The 24,311-nt window shown below is 38.3% G+C and overlaps 3 protein-coding genes across 5 annotated transcripts; 1 reads left to right on the forward strand and 2 right to left on the reverse strand.

Moving 5' to 3' along the window:
• Nucleotides 1-255: 255 nt before the first annotated feature.
• LOC310952418 (uncharacterized protein) lies at nt 256-5,481 on the reverse strand (the record flags this gene model as incomplete). The annotated part of the gene is made up of 17 exons (XM_083921030.1): nt 256-269; nt 357-481; nt 574-655; nt 775-953; nt 1,730-1,847; nt 1,943-2,095; nt 2,202-2,261; nt 2,370-2,421; nt 2,506-2,596; nt 3,800-3,937; nt 4,017-4,098; nt 4,233-4,411; nt 4,673-4,790; nt 4,916-5,071; nt 5,143-5,202; nt 5,284-5,326; nt 5,422-5,481. The coding sequence occupies 17 exons, from the start codon at nt 5,479-5,481 to the stop codon at nt 256-258; spliced, it is 1,710 nt and encodes a 569-aa protein (XP_083777156.1).
• Nucleotides 5,482-9,752: 4,271 nt separating this feature from the next.
• Nucleotides 9,753-15,268, forward strand: ankzf1 (ankyrin repeat and zinc finger peptidyl tRNA hydrolase 1). 3 transcript variants are annotated; one of them, XM_083922109.1, is made up of 16 exons: nt 9,753-9,793; nt 10,654-10,802; nt 10,899-11,017; nt 11,140-11,242; nt 11,358-11,569; nt 11,665-11,774; nt 11,887-12,040; nt 12,402-12,624; nt 12,729-12,827; nt 13,047-13,241; nt 13,366-13,497; nt 14,023-14,305; nt 14,424-14,535; nt 14,621-14,788; nt 14,881-14,951; nt 15,087-15,268. In XM_083922109.1, exons 2-16 carry the CDS (start codon nt 10,679-10,681, stop codon nt 15,211-15,213), a joined length of 2,232 nt encoding a protein of 743 aa, XP_083778235.1. In that variant the 5' UTR covers nt 9,753-9,793; nt 10,654-10,678; the 3' UTR covers nt 15,214-15,268. The 3 variants fall into 3 exon arrangements, with proteins under 3 accessions (XP_083778235.1, XP_083778236.1, XP_083778237.1); XM_083922110.1 differs by having other exon boundaries at nt 13,074-13,241; XM_083922111.1 differs by having other exon boundaries at nt 13,077-13,241.
• A 2-nt stretch (nt 15,269-15,270) lies between these two features.
• glb1l (galactosidase, beta 1-like) lies at nt 15,271-21,947 on the reverse strand. The gene is made up of 16 exons (XM_083922112.1): nt 21,782-21,947; nt 20,425-20,594; nt 20,186-20,336; nt 19,567-19,627; nt 19,389-19,483; nt 18,555-18,735; nt 18,415-18,473; nt 18,206-18,327; nt 17,977-18,017; nt 17,735-17,853; nt 17,563-17,637; nt 17,399-17,488; nt 17,157-17,270; nt 16,872-17,003; nt 16,004-16,231; nt 15,271-15,906 (listed from the first exon to the last, which is right to left on the reverse strand). Exons 1-16 carry the CDS (start codon nt 21,845-21,847, stop codon nt 15,703-15,705), a joined length of 1,908 nt encoding a protein of 635 aa, XP_083778238.1. The 5' UTR covers nt 21,848-21,947; the 3' UTR covers nt 15,271-15,702.
• Nucleotides 21,948-24,311: the final 2,364 nt, after the last annotated feature.

The following is a 24,311-nucleotide window of genomic DNA, read 5'->3' on the forward strand; positions in this document are numbered from 1 at the left end:
CAGTTCTAGCCCCTTTGTTTCATCTACTTTAACTTTATCCCAGATTAGAAGACTGTACTACGAATTTACTGGACGCAATCTAAAGATACAGAGCAGAATTTGTGATAATAATTCAAAGTACTAATATAGAAAGATGAAATTGATATTAAGTCATGTTGCCTACATAATCTACTCAAGACCAGAAGTAACAATTCACCATTTTCCACATCTGACGAGAGACAATAGTTTATGAGAGACACAACACTCTGGATCCAGCTACTCGTTGGCACCTGTAGCGGGGAGTAGAGAGAAAATGCAATCAATCGTTTTGAATACAATTTTTAAAGATCAGTCAGTATATGTGTAAATTCACCTACCACAGTTATATAGGACATTTATTTTATGAAGATCTAGATTGCTGGGTCCATCTCGCTGGCCAATGGGAATGTAAGGATCTGGTCTGGGGATTATTGTTGGTCCACCATCTTCAGAGAAGGCATATCTGGACGAGAGAGAAATATTATTATTAAGTATTGTGACAACTCAGCAAAACATGCAAAACCCAAAATGATGTCGCCTCTAAGAGCAGCTCACCTTCCATAATGCATGACAGAGTTGTAGTCGTATGGACTATTGAGATTGTTTGTCGCCTGTTTCCTGAAGTTGTGGATGTGGTCTGTCAAAACATAAAAGATGAAACCGAGCTATCATTTGGTGAGAAAAGGACTAACTACGTAAAGAGAAGGCTTTCTGAATGCAATGAAAACGTGTTGGGAGGTCATCATTCATCCAAACCTGGCATGATGTTTTTCCATACAATTGAGACAAAGTGGTCTCGGTCTGAGCGAGACTGCTCGTGTACGAAGCCCAGGGCATGCATTAACTCGTGGGCAGCCACTCCTGACCACATGCACCCAGGAGTCTGCAGTGACAGGGTCTGACTTCCTCCAGTCTGCCCCAGGAAGGACCAGCAGCTTGGAGGTACAGACGGGAAATGTGTCACCGTCACGAGAAAATCACCACATAAGAATCAGATCAACGAATCATTAACAAGCTTATTGAAGTGTCTTTCAAGATATTACATAGAATTTACCCAGTAAAAGTTGTGTTGGAAAGATTTAAACTGAACATGATTAAAATTGTGATTTCTGTGGACTAGAAGAAGAGAGTGTTTCCTATCTATTTTTTTTATTTTTTATTTTTTACTGTATATATATATATATATATATATATATATATATATATATATATATATATATACAAGAATGTTCTGGATTAACTAAATGAAACTTAAGCTGAATGTTGAAATAAATGTTTGCTATAATGCTGTATTTAGACAGAATTTAGAATTACAATTGAAAATAATAAACTGTACATTAAAATATGTGTTACATTCGGAAAATTCCATATTAATAAGAAAAAATTGAAGGAACCAAGCCGCAAATTTATTGATGAATGTAATGTTGGGTGCCAATATAGCACCATCTTATCTAACTATTACGACCTTCAGGTTATCAAACATTTATAATAAGATGCATATAACACAAACTCTGGCATTAAAAAATGTAAATGTAATTTTTAATTTCTATGGTCTTGTCTTCCCTTCTGTGTTTGTTTTCTATTGTTTTTGTATTTGTTTGTACCACTGACTATGAGCTTGTGTACAATAAAGAAAGTGGGTAAGAAAAGAATCATACACACTTAATTTCAGCACATCTAAAAGCCACATGTACGTAGCAGTCATACTCACCCATATCTAGGCTGAATATCAAGGAAGCTGCCTTCATGCGTGCGTGGAACAAATTTAACACATGTTCCAGAGGCGATGTCTTGCATCCCTGTTTCTATGGTGATTCTGTCCATGTCGTCTACCGCCAAACAAAAAGGAACGAAAAGCATTTGAGTTCAACAGAAAGATTTGAACAGTCAGTGTCTTTGCAACACGCCTTTAGTGGATTCATACCGTATAGTGGAGAGAGCATGAAGGGAACATAAACAAATCCATCAACTGATTTAGGCCACAGACAGGTGTTGCCAGGGCAGGTTATGGCACTCCGTACGTATGAGCTGGCAATATCTCCATCTCTGAGTGACAGTCCTCGGGGGGCTCGCAACCCTGATGAGAAAAAAACATTTAACTGAGTCCAGGGTTTTCTAAAAAACAACAACAAAAAAAAACAACTTCAATCAGCAAAATTGGATACATTTCACAACTAACTTACTCCTGTTGACTTCCAGAATTTGATCCATTGCATTCATTTCATCCCGTTCTGTAATTTCATCTGAACACAAAACAAAGACGGATATAAGTCGTCCTCTATTTTACCATAATCTGAATTATATTTAGAGTATGATAAAGATGCATGTGATACATTTTTCCAAGAGCCAACCTGAGTATTTCCTTTTCAACCTCACTTTTCCCTCATGCACTCCTGTAGAATTCTGTAATAAAAAGATGCATTACCACACATTTTAGTGAGACTTAAAGGGACTTTTGCTCTAAAAATGCTGTCTCTTGGTACTAACCTTAACAGGTAGAGTGTCTGCCTGGGTCAGCAAGCCAAACAACACACCCAGAAGGATCATGGTAGAATGCATTGTTGTGCTTGACCAGTTCCTGTCCACAGTCTTCCAGGGCAAGAGCTAAATGAACTCCTCACCTCCACTGTATCTATATACCCGCTTCTCTTCCTGAGCTCTCTCTACTGATTGGGCACATGTTGTATGATGAAGCATGATTAAAGAACCCTTATCACCCAGCATGTGTAATTTACTCAAGTCCACTTCTGATCTGTAAACAGGTGGTCCCGATGCTGACCTTCACTCGCGCTCATGTACTTAGCGCGTTTAAGATTCAGCACTTTCAGAAATGAAGACACTTTAAAGGTGTTTTTACTGTTGATACAACTCAGCAGTTGCCATCAGGAGACTAACTGTCCGCCCAGTTCAACAGACCGGCAATTTGTGTCTGACTGTACTGGCCAACCAGTGATTTTGTGATAAGCAATCGGCTGATAACTGCGTTGACAGCTATCATTTTGTCACATAGGTAAATATATGTAAACAAATCTTATCCTTCGCCAAATATTATTTCTATTTTTTATCAAGGGGCCAATTTTAAGGGCAATGGCTGAAGAAAGACTCCCATCTGTTAGCAGTTTATGAAATCTTGCCTACATTACTGCAAGAATATCAGAACTAAAATGTTTCTATATCTGAAATAAGGGTGCCTGGTTTCAAGTATGGATACATTCCTGTCTTGTCATACCACATATTAGTTCTTTATTAATCCAAGTATGTGTTTTCTATAGTCTTTAATTAAAACATGCTTACACTAATCAACCTCAAGTATTCTGTATGAAAGCATGCATATAGGAAATAGGATTATGTTTTCTTACCACTAAAGTCATTTGTTTCTAATTGAGGAAATTACATGAGCTGTGTAAACTGAGTGGATCAGGACACTTAGAAGATGACGTCTCTCAACTACAAGAGTTTATACCTCCTTTATACCTTTATAACTCACTCTCTCCACCTTCTAAACATCAGCGACATGTTGTTAAAACACATGCAACTGCATGCACACAGAGGAAATGCTGATAGAAAGCTTGAATCAATCTTTATTGGAATTGTTTCTGTGATTTCACATGAGTTTGTTACATTAGCTTTCAACTTATTCCTGTTTCATCGGCTTTCTTCAGTTTGGTTAGTAATCATCCTTGCCACCTGCAGAGAGAGGCAGAATAAAAGTGACATCAGGGATTATTTGCATACATACACATATACAAGAGTTATACAGTCAGTTCAGGATGTTTGGTACTGACCACATTTATAAAGCTTGTTGATTTTCATCTTGTCAATGTGGCTGAGTGACGATGCCTGGCCCAACTTTATGTCCTTGCTGTTCTGGTTGTTCTTAGGGATGATGGTTGGCTCCCCTTCCTGAGAGTAGGCAAACCTGAACATATACATGTTATATCATAAGACAACCACATTATAATATCTTCTTGAGTGATCTACATTAAATCAATACTTACATCCCAAAGTGCATGATTGAGCCATAGTCATATGGCAGGTCCAGACTCTCCGTCTTGAATTTCTCAAAGTTTCTCAACCGATCTGTTGGAAATCGGAAAAATATTTTACACTTAATATTCATGAGTAATCATTTAATTTATTAATATTCTTTAATTGACATTTAGTGGAGATCTTGTTCCTCAATGCCACCCCCCATCCCGCCCCTTTGGAATTACCCCTCCAAATGTTTGGCCACATGATGGTGACATAGTTGTCCCGGTCAAAGCGGGACTGCTCGTGCACAAAGCCCAGGGCATGCATGAATTCATGGGAGATCACTCCAACTTGGAGGCAGCCGGGGCTCTGGAGAGACACGGTCTGTCTTCCACCTCGCGCACCAAGGTAAGACCAACACCTGGATTAACACACACAAGCACACACACAAGCACATATCACCAGAACAACTTCAGAAGTGAGTTTAGTGCTGTACCATAGGGAAGGAAAGTAACTAATGAATGATAATAGGAGGGTGAGCCATTTAAATTCTATTCTTATCTATAGAGAAACTGCTGTGATTCAACTGTGCATTTCCCATCACTTCCATGCAGAAAAACATTTTTACCAAAGGAGTAATATTTTTAAACAAAGACCAAATTTTCCAAGCAAAGGCTCTCACCCAGACTTTGCCTGGATGTCGACGTAGTCTCGCTGGTGAGTCCGAGGAACAAACCGGACACAGGTACCTTTCTCTATGCTTTCCATCCCTTTCTTTATCAGCTTTGTCTCCATTTCAGCTGTTCATTTGTTTAGACAGAGTAGACAGTTAACAGTTTGTAAATTCAGAGATGATCATATACAAAGTTGGTGAATCTCAAAAAAGTATCAGACTGAAATGTCTAAATAAAATAAAATAACGTACAGTATGCAGGTGAGAGCCTGTATGCAACATAGACATGTCCATCCACGGACTTAGCCCAGAGGCAGCTACGAGCAAAGCAGACTTTGGAGCGCCTCCCAGAAGAAACAGCAATGTCTCCCTCCCTGAGACTGGTAGTGCCGTCTATGATTCTTGAAGCTGAGTGGGAAGGAGTTCATTTAATACATTGTGCTATGCAAAATAATTCAAGTAAATTGTGTGCAACTTACCTTGGAACTCATTCGTTTTAATAATTTCATCCATTGCTGTCTCATCATGCTCTTCACGTTCTTAAAATAAAGAGTTTTTAGTCAGCGTGTGCATTTTAACTGCTGTCACACATATTCAGAATAAATCCAAATTGCATTTACCTTTATAGCCAATGGGGCCCCATTTTGGGCTGAACAAAAATTTCTGCAAAAAAAATGGACAAAGTTGTCAATTCTGCTGCAGTCTTGTTGTTGAGCTAGTTAAAATTGCATTCCCACTCCAATCCCATGCATATTTACCTGAGCATGTATGGTCGAGAGACAGGTGGAAGCCAGGCACAAGAGGATAATCCGCTCCATCTTTACCAGTCTGATATGACTTCAGTGTTGTCATTTTACCTGCACTAACATCTAGCTTTATAGGTGTTCCCAATCACTGTCCAGAGATAATACCCATGATTATCTCAGGTAAATTACTAGGTTACTGTTATTTGTTTGTGAGTGAGTTTAATCCTCAAATTAGTTTAATTCTTTCATAAACAACAGCTCCAACAGTAGGATAATGTGAGGTCTCACTCTTGGTAATAACAGCTCCACTTCAATGACTAGCTGCAAATGAAATGGTTTAAATGTTTGGCATAGGTTCTTGTGCAATTTTAGGCTTTGGATGTGTTATACATTCACCAGAAGTGCTGTTTTCTTTCTCCTGAAGCTAAGCTTACCAACACTTAACATACCAGGCTGCGCTGCTAATTTCAGACGGTAAGTAACTCTCGCAGAACCCCGTGTGTAATGACATGTTCTCATCCTCAACATGTGAAAATTACAAAAATATCGACGCCCGAACAGGGACTTGAACCCTGGACCCTCAGATTAAAAGTCTGATGCTCTACCGACTGAGCTATCCGGGCTCTGGCTGACACGCCGGAAGTGCTGTATATAAAAGGAACAGGATGACGAACATTCAGACACGTGCCTCAATTCCGGTTTGGAAGGTCAACAAATACTGAGATTTTAAGAAACACTTTAACTTACGCATTACAGCATGACTGCGTTTTCTGGCCATACAATTCTGTCACAACATGGCGATTCAACGGTAGGATGACGCTAACTTGTGTATCGTTGTACCCGTTAACCGATGCTAGCGAGCTGAGTTAGGTTGTTGTCGGTGGCTGCAGCTAAATACTCAAGTGACACATTATCAAAGACATTTATATAAATTGACTCCCATGGCAGCTTGCCAATATTAAATCGTCAGTGAGTTACCTCTTTGTTACGGTAGGTTCACTTTTGAATCGCCTTCTGGTTCATTTGCAGGAGCAGATCAAAGAGTTGCAGCATGCCATCCAAGAAAACACTCTCCAACTGGTGCGAGTCCGGCAGAAAAGACAGCGTGCCGAGAAAGAGATCATTCAATGGTAAAGTGGCCCTTATTAAGGTCCACGTGCTTAGTGTTGGTTTGGTTGACTTTAGTTGAATTCCGTCTCTCAGGATTAAATTGTAAAAAACGTATTTTGGGTTGTTTTGTCACAAACTACAAACAGTTGTAGAACAGTCGGCATCAAATCTTTAAACAAAAAAAAATAGATATATGTACACACACATATAAAAGGCAGTCATTTTCCTTTCAGTGGAGATTACAATCTTACATTATGATAACATAACATTTATGTAGACTTAAGAAGAAATAATACATAAATACACTATAAATAAAAAAGGACATAAAAAACAATAAATACAAAGTAAAATATTTAAATGAAAATTAATTGAAAGGTAGGCTGAACCTATAACCATATTTCCATAAAATATCTTGTAGTAAATCAGCTGTATAAATGCTTTTCATATTAATAATAATTTGAATAGAGTCAAAAATAATTCGGAAATACTATTTTGAAGGGAATAAAAGTTGGCCGAGTTTTAAAAATGTAGCTTTCCATGTACCTTTTCAAAGTTAAACACTCTAAATGTGTCCCTGTTTATTTCCTGTTGCAGTGTATGCGAATGACATCAGCTGACAGGAAGTTAACAAGGACCAAGGCTGTTGCTTGGCAATGGAATTCCATTAAAATGGTCCAAAGACCTTTATTTCCTGTTGCAGTCATGGACATAGAAAAAAGATTGAGCTAATCGAATGTGGTTAAAGTATGACAACATTACCAAATGCAAAGACACAAATACCATTTTCACAACAGACATTTCGACTTGTTATCACAGCAGAGACATCAGTATGTCTGCAGTGAAAAAGATACATTGGGTGTTTCACCCTCCAAGGAAAGAGACCCTAAATCCTTTTACATGATCAACCAAATACTTTATATACTATCATAAATATATAAAGTTGATGTTGTTCATTTCGTATTTGTCTTATGAGTCCTGTTCTCATTTGCAGTACCAGAGAAACAGAGCGGAGAGTGGATTTGATAATGGAAAATAGTGGAGTTGTTGACGCGTTGCAGCAACTGGGTCATCTGCTGCAAGAGGAAAGGCACCTTTCTGACCAACTGAACGATCAAGCTTCTGCAGACAGGTAATGTGCTGCTGCCATACAAGTAGATAGAGGGAGAGAGAGAGAGAGAGATAGATATATGATTAATAGATAGGGTAGATAGAGTGTAACCTTGTATAATCCAAACATGTTTCCCTATCCAGAATGATTTAAATGTATGTTTATTGTCTTTATCAAAGGAATGATTTGCTGGAAAGGAATGAACGCATCACAACCAAGTCTAGAAGCCTCGCTGCTGAAATTCTGGAGGTGGAAGAGCGTCTGGCAGAGGCAAAGGCTCGTAATGATGCTGGTAAGGGAATTGTGTCTCCATGCAGGCCAAGTGGTATTTGTTTGTTTGTTTGCTAGCTTTCCTTTGTTTTAGCCTTTTCTTGGTAGTGACAGGAAACCTCTTTCTTTGCCAACAGCACAAACTTTGATCCGAGCACCAACTGGCAAAGCAAATAAAAACAAACCAAAGTGAATCAAAAATCTGAAGTTTGTTTTTGTCGATTACAGGCACATTTGTTTTTTAGTTTAAATTGCATTTGGTATTCATAATTAACTGTGTATGTATTTTGTTGCACCTAATAAAAAGTTTGATTTGATCTTGTGCAGCACTTGTATTCAATAGCAGGATCGCTCTCTATAGACAAGCTTTGATATGAGACCTGAGGCAAGTTTCCATATTGGTAGTCAATCCATCCACCAGTTAATCCAATGAAGTAATATTTCTTTATTTTTTTTCTTTTATGAGACTATATTTATACTCTACTACATTTCAGAGGGGAATATTGTACTTTTTCTGTAAACCTTGTTATGTGATTGTTTAGAGAATAACACTTTGAAACATTTGTAGCATTTCCATTTCCCTCTGTGCTTGAATATTATTGAGGATGTGTTGGAGTTGTTTTTGGATAAATGTTGTTTTAAGGAGTTTAAAATGTGTTTCCTCTTGGATACAGACATGAGTTAAAAATAAAATAGCGAGAGGTGGTGCTAAACTGTTACAGTGGCTGTTAAAGCTAGATAATGCATTAAATAATATTTCAAATGGGCTTGAATACAGAAATGTATGAACATCCTTTTATTTCAAAAGATCACAGGTCAGCTGACATAACCGGTTTGAATATTTTGCCTGTCTGACTGTTACAGTGCTGAAATCTACACGCATCGTCCCGTCTCAATAAGTTGAGCTGTTTCACACAAATATTGGGTGGTGATGTATCAGACAACTCCTCGTTCATTTCTGACACACCCAATATATGTTTTTCTTGTTATTTAAAAAAAAAAGGACAGACCAGTACATACATAAAATATATATATAATAATAATTCAATTTCAGAATCAGGAATCATGATTTATTAGTTCATTTATTTTTGCATCAATAATCTAAATCTACATGTAACTAAAGACATCAAATAAATGTAGTGGAGTAAAAAGTACAATATTTGCCTCCAAATGTAGCAGAGTAAGCTTATGCAAATACTCAAATGAAATCAGAATCAGAAATACTTTAATAATCCCAGGGGGAAATGCTTTTTGTTACAAAACTCCAGATATACAAACAACAGATAGTTTACAGACAACGAAATTGTGCAAAACTGTAGTTACTGTTCTTAAGAACAAAGTAAATGCATGTTGTTTTGTTTTTGTAGTATTTATTTTAATTCACATCATTAAATTCAAACAAATCATAAGTATTGCAATCTGACAAAGGGACAGGACAGGGCAAAACTATATATGGGTACCATGAAACACGCAATAAAGACATTAAATTAAAATATTTCTTCTGTTTAAATTACTTTAATATTCTTCAGTCCATGTAATGTGTCAGTATAGTGTCTCAGTTCTATCTCTGAATTGTTGTATTTGTGGTTTCAGTTTCGTCTTTGAGGTTCAGAATATACATTATTTTACAAGGAATATAATCATTATCGTAAACATGTAAAATGATATTTGTTTCTAAATGAATGTGTGAACCAATCAACATCTTAATAAAAAACATATTCCATATCTAATTAAATACATATTCCATATCTAACCAAAGTAATTTTGGTCTGGTCTGTGTGTTTACCGCCTGTGCTGGACGCCTTCTCCTTTTACGCTTTGTTGATGCGTGCGGGCTTCCGTAGATACGACATGAGGAAACATATGGTTAGCTGCTTTTCGAGACATCCTTTTACGGTAAGTGATTTGATGTTTTAAGTTATTTAATAGTAACTTACAGTAGCTGTGATATATTTAAAACAAAACTATTATAAAATGGTAGACAGCACAGCATTTAATGCAGTAAATGTCTACTCTTAGACTTTACTACACGTGTCGTTCAAAGAGCAGTTAGTCCCAGTTACATCAGCTAAGATTAGCTTTTAGAGGGAAATACAGGGTTCGTACGGGTGCTGGAAGTCCTCCAAAACACTTGGATTTTAGGGTGGTGTTCTCAAGGTTTGAGAGGTGCCTGGATTTTGAATAAAGTCCTAAAAATGTACGATCTATGAGATGGTATATATGATATACCACGGAGAAAAGAAGAGCTGCACATTTGAAAGACAGAAAACAGCATTAGCATGAAAAATTACATTTGACAGTGAACAGATTATCAAACTGGTTGATGGTTATATTTCGGTTGATTATTTAGTATTAATGGCAAGTCTATTCAATTTGTCAACCCTCCGTAGAAAGCTGTCTCGAAACATCATTTTGGTGGGTTTATAGCACAGTGACATCTAATTTAATGTGATCAACAAGTGCAATAATAAGTATATTGATTATACTTTATTTACTGTATGTAAATATGTAGCCTCCCATAGATACTGCATAGGTGCTGAAAAAGCATGAAAATGCACCTTGAAATGCATGAAAAGTGCTTGAATTAGCTTTTGTAAAAGGTCAAGGAACCCAGAAAATACGTTTTCATGCTGTTGGCAGCTCATGACAGTGATATAAGAGCTTGACTAAGATGTTAACAACATACTAGTGTAGGTAATTATTGTGGATAACAAAACTTGCATTACGTTTCTGATTGTAATGTTTTACCTTTGCAGGTCATGAGATAAAAGAAAATCCGCAATGACGACTGCTGCCGACCACCGCTCCATCTTTCATTTGTGCCCAAATGATGAGGCTTTGATTGGACTGAGAGAAGTGAACCCCGTCCAGAAGCAGGTTGTAAACACTGGGCCAGCCTCAGACGGTATGTATATTAATCGTAGCCTGTGTTTTTTGTAGTAAAGTAAGACCTTAATTATGAGTCTATTTGAAACAAGCTTTGTATCTTTTTCCCCCGTAGAGTTGGAAGACAAATCCCCAGAGGATGGGAGACAGCGGGAGTCCAGCCTGGTTAGAGAGGTGTCAGACAAGATGGTCTGCTCAGCCTGCAAATGCCTCTTTATTAGTCGTGAGGAACAGGTGACCAAACGCTTTCAAACACTGCTCAGTTCATAATAATAATACATATCTGTTGATGTAGTGAAGACTGTACATGAGCACGGGTTGTTGTGTTGAGTAAAACTTGTCTTTTTAAATTTCAGACTGAGCACTACAAGCTCGACTGGCATCGCTTCAACCTGAGACTAAAGATTTCAGGCATGCCACCAGTCACAGCCGAGGAGTTTGAGAGGAAGACTGGAGCTGGTGAGGAAACCTGAGTCCTAGACCTAAAAGAAAGCAAACAAACAAAAACAGAGCATGGGCTGTTGTTGTAGCAGCATTTGTAAGACTTTATTTATTTTCTGTTATTGCTTTACAGGAGACATGTCAAGTATCTCAGGTTCAGGGTCCGATTCAGAGGAAGAAGACTCGGAGGGTGAGAGTGAGGGAGCAAGCAGCAACGTCACCAGCACAGATAATGAGAACTCAGTTGAAACCAGTTTGTTTACTGGCCGGCTCTCCAGCAAGGTTGTTTTCCAGAACTCAACCGGACAATATCTGTCAGTGTACCGCTGCATTCTGCATGGACAGGTGAGCCTCAGCAGCTGCAGCATAGCATAGTGCAGTGCAGTGTGTGACGTGTACGTTGATAAAGTTACATTTAATGTGTTCCTGTAATATTTCAGTCAGACGATAAGGAAGATGCAGGATCCTCCCTGAAGGCCATAAGTAAGACAACTGTGTGGGTCATTCTCATGACGGGTGGAGGCCACTTTGCTGGTGCTGTATTCCAAGGGTGAGTACACAGTTTTTTTTGTAGTGTTTGCTTTCAGTACCTAAGATAACAAGGACAGCCAGCTGAGTAGTGTGTGTGAGCATCTGCCCAACACAAAGTATTTCTTTTATAGGAAAGAAGTCCTTCAGCACAAGACCTTCCACCGTTACACAGTGAGAGCGAAGCGAGGCACTGCTCAAGGACTCCGAGATTCTCAGAACCGCAGTCACACGCCAAAGTCTGCAGGTGCCGCTCTACGGCGACACAATGAGGCAGCGCTGGTCAAGGCAAGGTTATAGATAATTTAACAGCACTGTCATTTTTTTCCCTTTAACAATGATAGTGTTTTATTTTATTGTCCCCAAAAAGGCTTGCAACTAGTTTATTTTTAAACACACACTGCTCTTTTTATTATGCACTTTAATTCAATTGAGTGTTTTTTAATGGTTTTTCAGAATTAAAAATATGACGGTAATATAATTGTTTACCATGACAACAAAAACAAAGAAAGAAAACACGGAAAACAGAAAACAGAAAAATAAATCAGTGAAAATGTGAAAAACGTTTTTAAAAAATATTTTTTTCTGCAGTGATGTGAAGTGAGGTAGTGTTTCATGTGCACTCAAATTCTTCTATAACCTTTTTCAGGAAATTCAGGATCTTCTGGTCAGCTGGGCTGAACACTTGAAGGAGGCCTCTGCGATATTTGTTCGAGCCCCCAGCTACAATAAAAGCATCTTTTTTGGTGGTCGTGCCGCTCCGCTTGACAAAAAAGACCCCAGGATTCACACACTTCCCTTTGCCACGCGCAGGGCAACCTTTCGAGAGACACAGAGGGTACATGAGGTGCTTTCCACCGTCCATGTTTACGGTAAGCTGAATTCTATCCTTGGAATAATGACATGTCATCTGCTCATTGTCATTGTCGAACAGCCAGGGTAAAATCAATACTGTGTGCAAAATATTTCGTTGCAGGGAAAGACACAGACATGTCTGCAGTCTTCAGTCTATCTAAGAAGACCTGGAGAAAATCTGTCAAACCCACAGCACAAAAAAATACGGATCAAGAGAAAGGTAAGCTTCAGAGGTCAACACAGGAGAAACACTAAAGAAAGAAATGATTTATGAGCTTGAAGCCACAGGAGGAATGTGTTAATGTATTGAATTATATTATTGTATTATATGAATTTGAAATCACTCTTTGCCTATGGGCTTACGCTAGCTTACTAAAACTTTATTTATTTATTGCTGCTCCGACACAAGGTTAATTTACGTTGAGTTTCTGTATTACAGTACACTTCCTTGTATGTTTGGCATCAGCAGATGAAAACAATGATAGCTCTGATGAAGAAGATGTCGGAGATATCCAGTTGGAGATGGTGGAGCTGACAATAGGAACTCTGGACCTCAGGGAGTCTGAAATCTATCCCTCCAGGCACAGAAGAAGAAGGAGAAGAAAGAAGGAAGAAACCAAACTGCAAAAGGAGGGTAGGTCTGGTCCAGTGTGTTTCCACAAAGGCGGCTTTAGCTACATTGTGGAAACCCAAGGAATGCTTATTTATCACATATGAGTTTGGCATGGTTCATAAATGTTCACATCCATGTGTGACAGAATTGAATAACATAGAAGCAGACGATCAAGAAGAGGAAATACCTGAGGCTCCGCCAGCAGAGGACGCCTCTCAAGAGACGCAATCAAAGCACAAGAGGAAGAGGAAGGCGCAGAGTAAGAAAGAACTTGAAGGTGAGTAAGTGCTTTCGTCTATCGTTCATTTTGTTGCACCTGTTACTCAATCTTCCAACTTGCCACATCTGTAATATACTGTGTAATGGTTAAGATGGTTACTATTGCCATTTCTTTTCATATATTTCCCCCACACCCCTGCTCTATTTCACTTGTTCTGATGTTCAGTAAAAACATGAGTCTTATCCCCTCTTCTTAATTTATTTTTGTTTTATTTTTTATGTATTTATTCAAAGTTTTTATTTTAATTGTTAATATATATGTATATATTTTTTATTATTTTTATTTTGGGTTAATTTATCCTTATCTAGCCCTTTTTGATTGTTATATATTATTATTATTTTCTGAAGTGTTTATTTATGAATATATTTTTGGATGTCTAAGGAAGGAAAAACAAAAGAGGTATTAGAGTAATATTGTTCTCTTACACTGTACGTTTTAAATGTACTGCTTTTTATGTTTGTGGATGTATGTGTAATACTCTGGAAAAAAAGATTCTTATTATTCAGCTTTATGTTTCTATAGAAACCGTTGATGAGTCGTCAGAGTTTGGCCTAAGGGATGAAGTCTTTACAGCCTGTAAGGTTGGCGATGTGGATGCTCTGTGTAGACTCCTTGAGCTTCCCGGAGGAACGTCAGAGAGTGGAGAGCCGTCGGAGAGCAACCCTTCTGATGTCCCGAATCCTCTCACTCTCCTTAATAAGCCCATAGACTCTTCAGGGTTCACTTTTCTGCATGTTGCCTCAGCAGCTGCACAGAAGGCAGTGGTCAGGCTGCTCCTGGACGCAGGAGCAGACCCAGCCTGCAGGTATAAAATAATAAAGTAAAGGTAGAATTTCAGTGTGATCATTTGCAATTGTAGTGAACCCAGTGAACAATAACCTGTGCCCAGACTGAAACATTATTTCTGCAATATTCCTTTACAGGGATAACAAAGGGCAGACTCCGTATATTGTGGCCCCTGACAAAGACACAAGGAATGTCTTTCGTAAATACATGGGTGAGAATCCTGAAAAATATGACTACAGCAAGGCGCAGGTAAGAATGTACTGTCTTAACTTTTGTCATGTATGCCAGTAAATACAAGCAGAGCACACAATTTTTTGCACTTGTACATCTCAAGGTACCTGGGCCGCTAACAGCAGAGATTGAATCCAAAAAGACAGAGAAGAAAAAGGCACAAAAGGCACTGAAAAAACAGAGAGAAAAAGGGCATAAGGAGGAAAAGAGGAAACAAGAGATGGAGGCAGAGGAAAAGAAGAGGTTTGCATCTCTGACTGATCGTGAAAAGGTGACTCGATGTGTATTTAATCAATGCTACTAATGTTTTTTTTTTTTCTTTCAACATCTTGAAAATGTTAACCATTTCCTTTTTGGTTATAGAGAGCTCTGGCAGCAGAGAGGAGGTTAGCTGAGCAAGCAGCGGCAACAGGAGTTGGCCTCTCTAATGTCAAGTAAGTCACTTAAGAGCTGTCGTCTCATTAAGCTTAGTCAAAATGTAAATCAGGACTTAACATTGAGCGATACTGTAAATGCTTTTTTTAACTGAGAAATTCTATGTGCTTATTTTTTTTTAATTTTCTTTCCAGGAGGTGCTGGCTGTGTGGAGAGTCTCTACTTGGGAAGATCCCATTTCAGTACCTGGAGTATTCGTTCTGCACCCCTCGCTGTGTCCAAACACATCGAAAAGCCAATACTGTTCCAGGCAAGACCTAACACCCATATATATATATATATATATATATATATATATATATTTGAGTTGAAAGGATCTCAGTCAACTGGATGCATATATTGTATTAAAACAAATTGTGATACATGTTTAATTTATTTACAGTATCTGCAACTATGGAAAATGTAAAAAAAAAAAAAAAGCAATTAAAAAACAATTGTAATACTGTTGGTATTAGGCTGTCGTTTCTTCCCCAGGCGTCAGTGAATGTTCAGCATTGGATCAGTGTTTGACTGAAGCTACGGTTTTAAAGCAGTGGACATCGGAGTGTGATGATTAAGAATCGGTTACAAAATGATACAATGAAATCTGAAGTTATTGAGAATAATGATGCAACGGAGACAATATGGGGGGGCATTGAGCAATTCCTCACGTCACTTGGCTTCTGTCAAACTTGCTTTTATACAGATATTGGCATGTAGTGTTCACGCAGCTGAATGCTGGTAAGATGCTGTGCGACAAAACTCTCGCTCTTAAGACTTGTCAGCAATGACATTAAGCTGCGGCCGGTCCATGAAGAGAACCCGTAGGTGTGCTGGGGCCCCTTCCAGCTCCAGCACTGTGATGTTGTTGGGCAGGGTGGTGCTGAGTAGGGGTCCAGGGATATAAAGAGTCTGTTGAGGGCCTCTGGCTGGCCAGTATCGTCCCAGATTCATACCATTAATCCAAACCTGACCCTAATTCAAAAAAAGACGACAAAGGAGATGATACAATTCTTTTTTTAGGTAAACCAACGTATTAGATGTGTTGGCACCGTAAAAAAATCAACATTACCTTTGTCCATTCATTGAGCTTGAGAAAGGTATCCCAGGCGAGGCCGTTGGGATGTAAGGTCCCCATGTACAAGATGGACCCAACTGAAGGCCCTTTCTGAGGGGCAGGGAAGAACGTTTGACTCTCTGAATGAGGCCATCCACCAGCGATGGCTCCATCGATGTCCAAAGGGTAAATCTTCCAGTCAGTCAGTACATCTTTACCCAGGATCAGGTTGCTCAAGAGGCCCTGTAGTAGACATACAGTTTACTATCTAATATCTAATAAAAAATGTAATGTACATGTAATCATGGCCGCAAACAAACAAGTAGGAATATTCAACATTTTTCATTATATATTAAGTTTCAGGGTTTGTGGTTTGTTACAATCTCTAACTGGGACTACCCCTGGTACTATGGCTATATCAATCTTTAAGTAAAGTTTTCAAATATATAAATGGAGAATACAGAGTGTGTGTACTGGAGAAGTAATTGCACTGTACAGATAAGTAGTGTAAAGTTAAACAGAGGTGTAACCAAGAGTTTGAGCACTCTGGAGTCTAATTGTTACATTACTGTTTGTGAACATCCCATCTATCATAAAATTTGAATAATGTCCTAATTTAGATTTACAACTAAGGTTATTTATATATTTTGGGACCTTTCTCAAATGCGCAAGTCTAATTTGAAGCAGAGGATTATAATGTCATGACTTTTCTACTTGTTGGGTTTTAATGAGGTCAAAGCAACAAAAACACAGAAAAGAGTGATTTAGTAGTTATTGGTTTTACAGGAAGTAAAGACAAAACAAGCATTAAAGAAGGGATTGTGTGTGGAGATTTTTTCTTCAGTTTACTCTAAACAGGATTGCACTTTGTTTGTTCTCTTGCCTTGTAGTCATTTATCTTGCTGCCGAAGTTCACCCTGCCCATGTTCTCAACGAGGATGTCCACAGTGTCCCCCTGCTGTCCAGTGACATTTATCACCAGCACAATGTCTCTCTCCAACAGACCCTGGAAAACCTGTTCCGTGCAGACAACACACATGAGTAGAAACATTAACCTGACATTTTATAAACAGTCTTTCCTGGTCTTAACCTATAATGTTTTCTCTATACCAACCTGACCTGAAACATCTGATTGGCTAGACAACAAAAGTTCATTGTAAAGGCTTACCCCATTGACGGACACATATGCACGGTCATGAACCCCATTCAGTGGAGAGATAAGTGGCGTGGGCGCTGAGAGGTCCCGGGGCAGCGTAGTCCGATAAAGCATGTACCCATAGTACTGAACACAATAGACATGACATGTTGCACAAGTTCAACGGTCTAGAAGTTCTCCATGTTTCAAGAGGTTTACTGTCACTACAACACTAGTCCCCCGCCCCTTCGTTTGCCTTCAGGCAGACATCGTACCTGTTTCATCTCTTCGAATGTCAGAGGATACTGGGATTGCACTGGCCCGAGGGGTGAGAGGGTGTTCAACAGACCGCTGATGTTGCCAACCTGAAAAGGTGTCCATTATTGGGATCAATCATAGCAACCTCTGACCTTTTGTGCTTTAAAACCTGAAATATTACCTTTTTCAGGGTCACAAAACCATAGGCAAACTTGGGAGTTGCTGGTGGCATGGGGCCGGAGGGAATTGCTCTAAACTGGAGAGAAACAGTGATGCATTAATGATATCTTAGACACATGAACAAGTGTAAGCAGGACATTTTTCTCAGTGGGTGGCAGTTCAATCAGCTGTACCTGCTTAATGACGTCTCTGATGGCCAACAGTTTCTCTGTGGGGTCTCCCGCCTCAGACAGCGGGGCGTCGTAATCGTAACTAGTCACTACCGAGCGGAACCTTGTGTCGTGATCGGCACCTTCGGTTGTTACAAAGAGATGAATGCACTTCAAGCTGAGCTTTTATCTTTAAAGCTAAATAGTGTGAACACCCGGGGTGATCCAAAACACAGATATTGATTATAAAAAACGAATGACTTTACCATTCCAGTAGCCAAAGTTAGTGCCTCCTTCAAACATGTACCTGAGAAGAGAGGGAGGGGCGGTCACTGTTACTTAGTGGGAAGCACTTTTATCTCAAATTGGTGATTGACGCACCCTAAAGAGAGGCTGACGACATTCTTTATTCGTGGGATTTGTTGACGATAAGCAAATATAAAACAACGCCAGGAACATTTGCACAGAAGTTTGCACGTGTTTGGGGAGACATACATGTTGACGTTGGCCCCCATGGTTAGCATTTCTCCTAGCATTCTGCTGACCTTCTGAGCATCAACCAAAACGTGCTGATCTCCCCAGTGGTCCAACCAGCCAGTGTAGAACTCTGAGTTAACCTGTAACATCATTTAAAACATTTTCACATCACATGCTTGGTTTGATGAGTAAGTAGTTACTGCAGGTTAAGTTAACATGTAACTAACCAGCGGCCCTTGAGGTTCAAATCGTCTTTGCCGGTTGAAGGCTTTGGTGATGTTGGTGTCTGTTTGAGAGGATAAACCCTATGAATAACTTCAGAAAGTACAGGATTCTATCTTATTAATAATTTTCAAACAGTACCAACCTGTACCAAAGTCCACTGTGGCATATAAACCCTCCAGAGTCCCACATCTCATTTCCTTGTCTGTGTTTCCATCAGTGGTGAACAGGACCGTGTCTTCACCCAGAAAGAAGCGGAACAGAGTCCGCAGGTGACGCATGTAGTTGTAGTCACAAGCGAAGTAACTTCCGTATTCGTTCTCCACCTGTAGCCGAAGATGATTCATTAAAACCAATATTAAAATAAATACAAACTAATAGGTAGGGATGGGAATTGTGGGTTTCTTCTACAACATGTTTATATTCTTTGATGTTTTTTTATTGATTTAAAATGATTTTTTGGGTCAATGTAAATCATAAATAAGTCATACAGTGTGGTCTTTACCTAGTTTGTAAAGTGTCCTGAGATAACCTTTGTTATGATTTGGCACTTTAAATAAAATTGAATTGAATTGAATTGAATTAAAAAAAACATAATTTTTCTCATACTGTCTGTCTGAATGTACCTGTATTCACTCTCCGTTAAAGCACCTGTTTCTTTCAGCCCCCCTCCGAAAAAAAAACCGGTTTGCTCTGATTGGTCAGCATTTCCAGGTCTTCAGCATCATTGTTACAGCTGGGGAATGACTGTAATGTCACTGTAACAGCACTTTCTACCTATATATAGTCCAGTTGTGACATCACAGCTGTACAGAAGTCCTGACAACTCGTTTAAAGACACAGTTTCTGAATACGGGCTGTGTGAGCGTTTTGATACTTTCACAGTATTTATATAGGACCTTGACCTGCCTGGTAATAAAAAAATTTAAAAAGACATGGCAATCTCACTTTTTACTAAATAGGACCTTTGTTTCTCTACCTGGACAGTGATGATGTTGCCTCCGTTGATATACAGCCAAGGCTTTATTTTGGGCAGAAGAACAGCAAGCCAGTTACTGACAGCCTGCACATAATCTGGAGCAGAAGAGAGCAAATCAATAGCATATTACTATTAAAAAAAACAAGACAAAGACATATACAGTAGGTGCATATTATACCTGCGTCAGCTGAGCGAAGTAAAATGTTTGGTTTCTCTAGTAGCCACGCTGGCAATCCACCCTGGAAAGAGGAAAAACAAATTATATATATATATATATATACTGTATATATATATTTTTTTTTGAAATATCACCAGGAAATAGATATATTGAAAGTGGCACTTTTTTATCACATGTGCGACATCACTGAAAGTATGCAGACAGGCAGCAGTAGGAGATCTTGTTTCTGATTTCTCAGTAAGACTAAAAAACAATACAGGTCATCATATGATTAGTCTCTTTCTTACTTAATGGTAAATTATTTTTATTTTAAAGTACTAACACAGAACTAGCACATGCTTGTCTACTGACATTCATTGTAGAGTAAGCGTGCATGTTAAAAGGAGAGTAATGCGAACATTTCCAGCAATAATGTTATAAAATGTCATAATGAACACTTAGTTGATAAAAGTTTGAAAATCTCTGTACTTCTTGTTCTATTTGTTTCCTTTCTCACTTTTTCTATATTGCCACAATGTAATTTTTGGTGAAAGACACTTTATGAATAATGTATTCATGTGTTGTGCTTTAAGCAGTGATGTCGTGAACTCATTTTGTTACTACAACTATTTAAAAGTACCATTTCCCACTCTGCACAGATGTACGGTCCGGGACGCAGGATGACCAGAAGACCTGTCTGATTGGCCAGATTCAAAAAATGCTCCAGATCTCTGTCCCCTGTGAAGTTTTGGACGCCCGGCACCGCTTCATGGAAGTTCCAGGGCACATATCTGTGTGGAAGCAGAGTTATAGTACAGTAAAGACAGAGCATACCTTGTGACAAGATATGTATTTAAGAATCGGATGTGTTGAACTTACACTTGTATAGCATTGAGTCCTGTCATGTACATCTTTACGAGTCGGTCCTTCCAGTAGTACCGTGGGATTCTGGAGTAGTGAATACTGCCTGAGATGTACTGGAAAGGCATCCCATCTTTGAGGAAACAGTTGTTTTTGTAGTCTATAGAGAACGATCTTTCTCCAGAGACCTGCAACAGATGGCTTGGTATCTGGTAAGGTGTATTTTCAAACTGGTGGAAGTTTGCATTGACTCTGTAACCTCCATTACATACACACATATATCAGTGGTGGAATGTAACTAGTATTTACTCAAGTACTGTACTTAAGCAAAATTAAGAGGTACTTGTTGTTGTATTTCACTTGGGTATTTCTATTTTATGGTGCTATATACCTCTACTCAACTACAATTTGGAGGCATTTTTTTCACTTTTAACTCCACCACATTTATTTTGAAGCTGTAGATTTAGGCTATTAATACAAAACATAAAATCAACAATCAAATTATTGTTATTATTATGAATATTACTAACTTTTTTATTGGTTAGGCCACCCAGCAATATATAAAGTAATCAAAATTGCCCCCAGCCTTACCAGCTGAAACATGTTAAGTGTATATAAACCCCATTGAGAATCTCTGGAAAATCCTTGGCAACAAAGTAATGGCTAAGAAACCCACTACAGTTACTGAACTGTGGAAGAGACTGAAGAAGAATGGACCAAGACTAAACCAGAGCAGTGTGAGAAACTGGTGATGTCCTGTGGGCGCAGATGTGCTGAAGTCATTCAAAACAAGGGCCTCTACACTTTCTGTATATTTTTCAATCCCATAGCCCGAAGGAAACATTGTTTGAATCTACTATTCTGACACAGTGGTTACTGTTCTTTCATTTTGCTCACTGTTACATGATAGTACAGCAGTGGTATAGCAACAGTGGATATTTATCAAATTGTGAACAATAAAAAAATAACTATATTTCAGAACAAATCAAGTATTAATACTGATGACAAATAATGATACATTTAATTTTGGTACTACAACTGCTATTAATACTTGAGCACGATTTTGAATGCACACTACAGTGTTGCTACTTCACTAAAATATCTAAATATGTTATTATTATAATAATATATTTGAAATTATTATTAAAAGGCTACTATTAAAAACAAAAACATAAATCACCAACACACAGAACCGACATCACAGTGACAGACCAAAATCGAAACCAATGCATCCCGATAAATATCAACAGTCCTAAAAACAATAATAACAAAACATTGATGGATAAATAAATCAATAGTGGGCAACGTTGCATTTATCACCTTCCTGGACAGACGTTATCACAGCAGCAGCAGCAACTTTAAGTGTCTTTCTTACCAAGTTTCCACTGAAGGATAAACAGGCGAGGTTCACTGCAGCGAAGAGGAAGACACCAGCAGCCATACCTGCTGCTTTCCCGGGATGACTGAACTTCAAACTAATTCATCACTAAATGATTGTAATAATCTATTTACTAAGTCATGCCTGTCGCTGCGTGCTTTTCTGTATTCATACTGTTAACAGGGGAAGTCCTCCTCCTCTCCTAAAGCACTATCACATGATTCTCGTTGGGCAGCTGCAGGGTCCGACAGACCGTCGCGTTCACGTCTCTCTTTTCCTGCGGGGATGCAGGTTCCCTGAAGTCTACATGGTTGCCCCCATTCAGACATGAGTTTTATACAGACATACCTCTGGTTGTTATACATATTGCTATGGGAATAAAGAATACAGCATGATTTGCTGGAGAAATGTTCAGTCCCCTGACTAATGAAAATAATTATACTTGAAAATGAAAAATGCATTTACAGTTTGAACAGCAGATGTCACTGTTAAACAAGCAACACATCAATTCATGTGCATATGTCCAGCACATAGCCTTTATATACAGTTTAAAGTTGACTGGAGTGTCCATACTTGACAACAATCCAAAATGGATAACTATAAAATAGAATGAAATACAATAATAGTGTATAACTGTGTAGACTAAGGAAAAAAACAGAGCCACCATATATTATAATGGTGTCACAACAGGCTGTCATGCTATGCATTATATAGGCTGAGAACAATTCCATTGTGTTTCTGCAGGGCAAGGTAACAAAGCAGCCAATTCAGGAATGGTTTGCTTTATTATAGCTGCAGGACACGTCTCTGCGTCTCTCCGTCTTTTTCATGTTGTTTGAATGATGGTTAAATGTCCACGTTTCATCATAAATCTCATCATTTTTCAAAGGTTAAAGGGACTTTTGGTACCAGAACCCTGCTGCAGACACTTTCATTTGGTGATGTACTAATACTACAAGTAAAAGTCCTGCACTGAAAATCTTACTAATTTTACTAATTAAGTAAAAGTACAAGTATAATCAGGAAAATGTAGTTTAAAGTATTAAAGCAAAAGTACTCAATAGAGAAAAAATGTTCTCGTCAGGGCATTTTCTGTCTATCAACCAATGGATTAATCATTTCAGCTGTCATTGTGTGCACTGTTGGGTAGTTTTATTTATGATAAAACATATTGTGTAAGCTGTTTGTATGCAAAAATATGTATATTTGTGAAGTAACAAGATAATTGAAGTGGAGGACTGTCTTCCTGTCTCTGTGTCTGTCTTTTTCTCTGTCTGTCTCTTTCTCTCTTTCTTTCTTTCTTTCTTTCTCTCTCTTTTCTTCCTCCCCAACCAGTCAAGACAGATGGCCATCCTCCATAGAGCTGGGTTTGTTCGAGGCGCACAAGATTGCTGGATTAATACTGTATATAATAACTAAAAATACTATTCTTATTCTAATTGTTGTTCTTACTATTATTATTATTATTATTATTATTATTATTAGTAGTAGTAGTAGTAGTAGTAGTATAATTAATATTAAGATAATGGGACTTGTTGCTGTTCATGGGGGAATTGTTGGGTCTCTATTGATTATGAATAAGTCATAAAGTGTGGTCTTTACCTACTCTATATGTAAAGTGTCTTGAGATAGCTTTTGTTATGATTTGTGATAATAAATAAAATTGAATTGAATTGATTGAATTAAAAGGCAGGCTACAATATTTCACTCTGGAATGTATAATGCGGCATGAAAAGAAAAGACTCAAGTAAAATACAAGCACCTGAAATCAATACTTGAGTGCATTCCACCACTGAGTGATAATATTAAACAGGCCTACATTTGTCTTCTGATAACCCCAAAGCAATTTCAGTCAAAAGCAACTGGACTGGTTATTTGTCTAGGAAGACAAGAACATTAACTGATGAAGCCTCTTGGATGACAGGTGAAACGTCTTCCTAGACAAATAACCAGTCCAATTGCTTTTGACTGAAATTGCTTTGAGGATAACGATGACCTGGACGAAAGAGAACATTCACAGGCTCTTCTGATAACAACTGAATATGCGGTAACGTCACATTCTTGTAAAGAGCACTAGATGGCGCTTCAATACCTTAATGAGAACCAAAGTAAGCCGGTAGTCCTGTCTGAGATTTCATAGTTTCATAAGAAAAGTTACGCTTTCATATTAAGCTTTATAATCATAATTCTCACTGATCCTTAGGTAGTCAAACTGTCTTTTTATTTTTCACTAAACTGGTCATGAAGGCATGTTTCGTTTAATTGCATTTTTACAGAAAAAAATCTGTCTGATCGTTACTACCTCAGGCAGTTATTTGCGTCTAAGTGTGCTGACTCACTCAGAAAAATCAAAGTAGCTTACAGGACACATTTGCTGCTGGACTGCACATCATTGTGGTTCCAGGAGGCTCTTAGATGGTGGTAAAGTCGTGTCTGAGTTGTAGTGTTGTAGTATGTAATATGAACCACAGTTTATCTCTGTTTGTCATGTAAAGTTGAAACACAAAGCAGTCAATTGTTCTAATTT

Source organism: Echiichthys vipera (assembly GCF_963691815.1).
Source record: "Echiichthys vipera genome assembly, chromosome: 10".
NCBI lineage: Eukaryota > Metazoa > Chordata > Actinopteri > Perciformes > Trachinidae > Echiichthys > Echiichthys vipera.